The sequence below is a fragment of the Fukomys damarensis genome, unplaced genomic scaffold, assembly GCF_012274545.1.
Source record: "Fukomys damarensis isolate Sample0158 unplaced genomic scaffold, DMR_v1.0_HiC HiC_scaffold_3, whole genome shotgun sequence".
NCBI classification, from domain to species: Eukaryota; Metazoa; Chordata; class Mammalia; order Rodentia; family Bathyergidae; genus Fukomys; species Fukomys damarensis.
Window position 1 is genome coordinate 27,792,424 of NW_022900915.1, and position 5,628 is coordinate 27,798,051.

At 33.5% G+C, this 5,628-nt stretch overlaps 1 protein-coding gene across 5 annotated transcripts in view; it reads left to right on the forward strand.

Moving 5' to 3' along the window:
• The window catches only part of Slco6a1 (solute carrier organic anion transporter family member 6A1), a 73,251-nt gene that overhangs the window by 59,982 nt on the left and 7,641 nt on the right, over positions 1 to 5,628 (forward strand). For all 5 annotated transcript variants that reach the window (XM_019205224.2, XM_019205220.2, XM_019205221.2 and 2 more), the window contains 2 exons: positions 945 to 1,132; positions 2,961 to 3,025. In XM_019205224.2, coding sequence (XP_019060769.1) covers positions 945 to 1,132; positions 2,961 to 3,025 — 253 coding nt within the window. The remainder of the gene's footprint in view (positions 1 to 944; positions 1,133 to 2,960; positions 3,026 to 5,628) is intronic.

Sequence of the window (5,628 nt, forward strand, 5' to 3'; positions counted from 1 at the left end):
GGTATTTTTGAGACAGGGTCTCACTATGTAGTTGAGAATGACCTGGAACTCACTATGTAGCTCAGGCTGGTCTCGAACTCGCAGCGATACTCCTGCCTCAGCCTCCTGAGTGCTGGGAATACAGGCATGCATCACCATGCCTGGCTATTTAGATTTTTTTTTAAATCACTAATTTACTTTCCTGACATAATCGACCCTAATGTAGCAGAACTTCAAATTTTTATAGGTTTCCTATTCAGGATCACATTATCACTTTTTTTCATTGATTCTACATGTTTAAATTTTGTTCTCCTTTCTTCTCTTAAAATCCCTCTAAAAATGTGGTGTTATAAAAATACATATCCAGGCTAGGTTTATTATTCTGTATTAATTATTTTTATATGGTAATATTATTATAATGGTATTAAAATTTTTCTTTGCTTTTCAACCACTCTAAAATATTTTTATATGGCCCTAAAATTATTTTGGGCCTGATGCCTTGTACCTGCTGTGCCCAATAACATTCTTGTCATCTTTTTTACAAAAGAAAGTAATATTTTCTCTCTGTGATTCTAGAATCTTTCACAATAGTGCAGCTGTCCATATTAAAAATCCCAGATAAAATTTTATTTTATTCATTGCATTACCTTTATTTTCCCTCAAACTATTTGGCTGTCCAAATATTTTTAAATTGAACATAAATATTTTAAGGAAAATTTCTTAAATTAACTGGACTTTTCATAATTATAGTTAATATGCACACTCATCTTTATTAAGTAAAACAACTTGGATTTATCACTGATATTTTATTTCTTAATAATGACTGGTAGGTATGACAAGAAGGTATATGTGAATGTTGCTGGCCAGTCTCCCTACAATTAATGATTTAAATTTTATTTTATAATAAGAGTTTTTGTTTCATGAATCTATTCTGAAACATTATTCTCCATCTTCAATATTCATAGAAGTACTACAAATGTTCCTGCATTAAAGAAGGATTGACAACTGCTGATGTGGATGGTGATTTCATTGATGCTGTACTTGGGAAATGTGATATGAACTGCTACAAATTACCTTTGTTTTTTGCTTTTATTTTTTCTGCAATTGTTTTTTCTGGTTTTTGTAGTGTACCCATTAACTTGATTATCTTCAGGTACGTATATAGTTTCCATAATTATTATTCACTTAAAATATAAGAAAGAAATATTTTAGGTTATTATAGTAAGTTATTTTCTCCGTGCTTCATGGTAGCAAATATAGAGGATAAAATTGTACAGAGCTGCACATATACACAAAGAACTTCAATTTAAATGTTCTAAAACCTACATTAACTGAGAAATGAAAACAAAGTAATGCCTGGAGTCTTGTTAACAATAAATTTCTAATGTCAGTTGTCGAGTTCTGTGTTATATTCTGGATACACAAGATTTCACCATTTGAGGAAGCTTGACGGAACTTCCAACTTTGTAATACATCTACCTTTCTTATAAGACTAATGCTTTCTAAATAACAAGCAAAACACACATTCACAAATGTATTACTGGATAGGAAGATATATATTTTTTCCTTAAATAAATGTTAATTTTAATGTCATAATGAGAATAGCAAAAAAAAATATTAAAGAAATCAGCATGAGCCAAATTCTCATGGAAAAACAAGAGTAACTGGGGATCTGAAACAATGAAGCAAAAAAAAGTTTATACTGACTAATGCTTTCTAAATAACAAGCAAAACACACATTCACAAATGTATTACTGGATAGGAAGATATATATTTTTTCCTTAAATAAATGTTAATTTTAATGTCATAATGAGAATAGCAAAAAAAAATATTAAAGAAATCAGCATGAGCCAAATTCTCATGGAAAAACAAGAGTAACTGGGGATCTGAAACAATGAAGCAAAAAAATAAGTTTATACGTTTTTCTGTTTTGTTTTGTTTTGATACCCGCGATGAACTCAGGACCTTGAGCTTGCCAGGCAGGCCGGGGCGCCACTGAGTTAAATCCCCAGCCCAGTAGACTTCATACTTACAAACTAAAATGTACCATAAAATCTTAACAATTAAAAATAGTATTAAATCTATGAACATATTGACAGTAAGCCTAGCAATTGACCCCCAAAATATGGGACTGTAATACACAATAAAAATGAACAGTGAAATATTAAATTGTTTTGGAATAAATAAATAGGTAATGTAGGAATTTATAACGAGAGAGGAGATTCCTTTCACTTTTTCACGTGTAGTGTTAGATTTTATAAATAAGGACTTGATTTAATCAACAGAAAATGTAGAGATCTTCACTTTTTATACTCCACATGTTATTTTGTGTTTATTTTAAGCTTTTGGTCTAGATCCAATAGGAAAGAGAGACCAAATTCGAATTAGGACAATTCAAGTAAAGTAGAATGAAGTGGTTATTTAAACTGTGGGTATGGTGTAGTAATGCAAAAAGGGTGTGATCATCTCAGGCCCAGAGGGAGCAAGGGATGGGAAACAGAGATACCTGTAGGGTGGATAGCGATGCAGTGCGGGAGTGGAGACCTTGATCTCACTCACAGCAGCCCATTGTCAGAATCCAGTTAGAAGCAGGAAGCAAGCCAGCCTGCTGAGGCGTTCAGTGTAGGTCAGTCTTTCCTGGCAGAGAGGAAGTAGAAAGAAGGGGAAAGGGGAGTTCAGAAGGGCGAAAAGGAATGTAAAACAATGGTGTGCATGAATGAATAAAGAAAGATAAGTACAAAGGTTGGGGCTTAGTTATTTCAGAATCAGAAAAGACCTGAGGCAGAAAATTTAAGCCATGAAACGCTCCTTCTGAAGAGCAGAGAGCTTTGGAATTGACAACAGGCAGAAAATGAAAGGAGTTGCAGCTATTTAATAGGTCAACTGGCTCGAGATTCTTTATATAACTCATGTACAAGGAAAAGCTTTGAACCCAGAAATCAGTATCTACAGCTAAAAATATTATTGCCATTTGCTTGCAGGATTGTACCTGACAAACTCCATTCTCTGGCTCTGGGTATAACCTATGTGGTTATGAGAATATTTGGTAAGGAGTTTTAGCATTTTTGTTACATGAAGTTGTTCATTTTTTTCACAAGCATATATGTCTAAAAGTATATTTCAAATTAAAGTAAAAAACAAATGTGAAATGTCACAAAAACAGTGAAGGAAGAACTGCTTTGAAAATTTAAGAGGTAGTTAATGTAAAGAGAAAATATTTAAGGCAAAGCCCATCTTGTTATACAAGCTATGTAATGACTATATTGGATTACATGAGACAGTGCATTTGATCTGAAGTATATTCATCCTCTAATATAAGTGGGTTGGAGAGTTAATAAAAAATACTGTATAATCACAACATCTCTATATTTCTTGTATGTTTGGGAAGACCCTAAACTAAGTTGATGTTTTTAAATATTTTCATCACCAAAGAAACTAAATCTGAGGTTTTTATATATTTATTAATAAGAACAACTTGGGATAAGTGTGCATCTTTCTTCAAGTTTTTAAAAATATCAAAAACTACATTTCAGATACATATTACTGCTATATTAGAACCCCCTGACTCCAGAAGTTAATTAAAAATATAATGGGATTGGGCTGGGGATTTAGCACAGTGGTTCTGCCACCTGCCTCATAAGCGCAAGGTCCAGAGTTTGACCCCTGGAACCAAATAAATAAATAAATAACACACACACACACACACACACACACACACACACACACACACACACATGGTTGGACTGAAAAGACTGAAAGGAATAAAAATGTAGAGAAATACATCTATCTCTGATGGGGACCCAAGAAATCATTCTATAGATGTATCAACACGTTCAATTAAAATTAGCTTTTTAATTAAAAAAATTCGAAGTTTCTTTTTCAGACTGTACCCGTGGCCTTGAGCACATAAGGCAAGCCCTAGTGTGTACTTTTTTGTGCTGGACAGTGATCCATTAGATAAGGAAACGCATATGCTTTGCTGTGCAATTGGAGAGGCAGCTCCGGGAACAGCAAGTACACAGGCAGTTTCCTACCTTAGAAAGAAAGCCAGCGAGGCTGGTGTAGTTTTGAGTGGGAAAGGATAGGCTAATGGGATAATTCAGATATAAGTTCTCTCTAGATAATGTAGAACTTTGGCACTAGAGAATTTTAAGCAGCACAGAGATATCACCTGATGTGTATTTAAAGATTTTCATAGGGATAAATAAATCTAGGAGATAAATGTGGAAGAAAAGTAAAGGGATGCTTTTGCTGAAGTTTAAGAGTTATAGTAATTTAGGATCTTGGGTTTGAGCAGAGGTAGAAATAAACATATCCAAGATATGTTTGGAGTTTATGGTACAGAAATATATGATGAATTGAAATCAAATGATGAGAAAAATTGAAGTAGTGGGCCTATATTTTATCCCTTTCAGCAATCAAAGAAAAACTGCTATTATTCACTAATGAGGAATTCTAGCTGATGGTTATTAGTACACATCAAGATTTGCAAGGAAAGAGGACCTTAAGAAATGATCAATTTCTTAAAGAAGATGGTCAGCTGGTACAGATGTCAGTTCTGAGAACCCAATTCCAGTGTCTTTGGATGATTTTGTCTGTCACCGCTGATTCACTTTTAGTTGAAAACTATGAGTTGATGTTTTCTCTGACAGCTTATGGAGAGGCTTCTTTCATGAATCACAGCTATTCCTTAGGGTCCAAGGCCACCTGAATCTGGATACTAAACACAGCAAAGCTTATGTGTTTTCAGGTGTTTTTCTTGACGTCGTGATGAAAAATATCATTACCAATTTATTTTTCTTTTTTTAAATTAATTTTATTGGTACATTAAAGATACACAATACAATGACATTCATCATTGGAAATTTGCACTTTTACATAATCCATCTTGGTTCTTATTTTTTCCCCATTCCCCTGCCCTCCCTTCAACCCCTCTGCCTCTCCCTATCTACAAAGACTTTGTTTCCATTTTTGTATTTTCTTATATTAATTCCATTCCCTTCTTTTTTCCCCCTTCCATTTCTCCTCCCACTTCCCCTTTCCCTTTTCACCTTTCTTTCCTATTTCACATTATCTATTACACCTTTTAGTCCTTATTTACACTTTCAGTTTCTCATACTAAAGAAGCTATTTAGTATTTACATGTGTCCTATTTATTTCATTTGAGTATCACTTCAATGTGCAACCATTTAGCTATAAATGCCTCTAGTTTCTCATTCTTCATGGCTGAGTAGTGCTCCATTTTGTAAAAAAAAAAAACAAAATACATTTTGTTTATCCAGTCTCCTGTTGATGGGCAATTGGGTTGCTTCCAAGATTTAGCTATTACACATTGTGCTGCTTTGAACATGGGTGGATATATATCACTCTGGTATGATTCTTTTAATTCTTTGGGAAGATACCCAGTGGGGGATAGTAGGGTCCAATGGGACTTCCAATCCTAGTTCTTTGAGGTATTCCTATACTGATTACTAATTCATACTTCAAACACTGAAAATTTCACAATCATATTTTTGGAGATGCACTGAGTTTATAAAATTAATATTTCTGTTCTGTCTAAACCTAAATTTTTCATGGAAAAAAATCAAGTATTTTTAGATGTCTTTTTTTTCTAAATAACAGCATGTACTAATTCTAAAAGATTCTAAC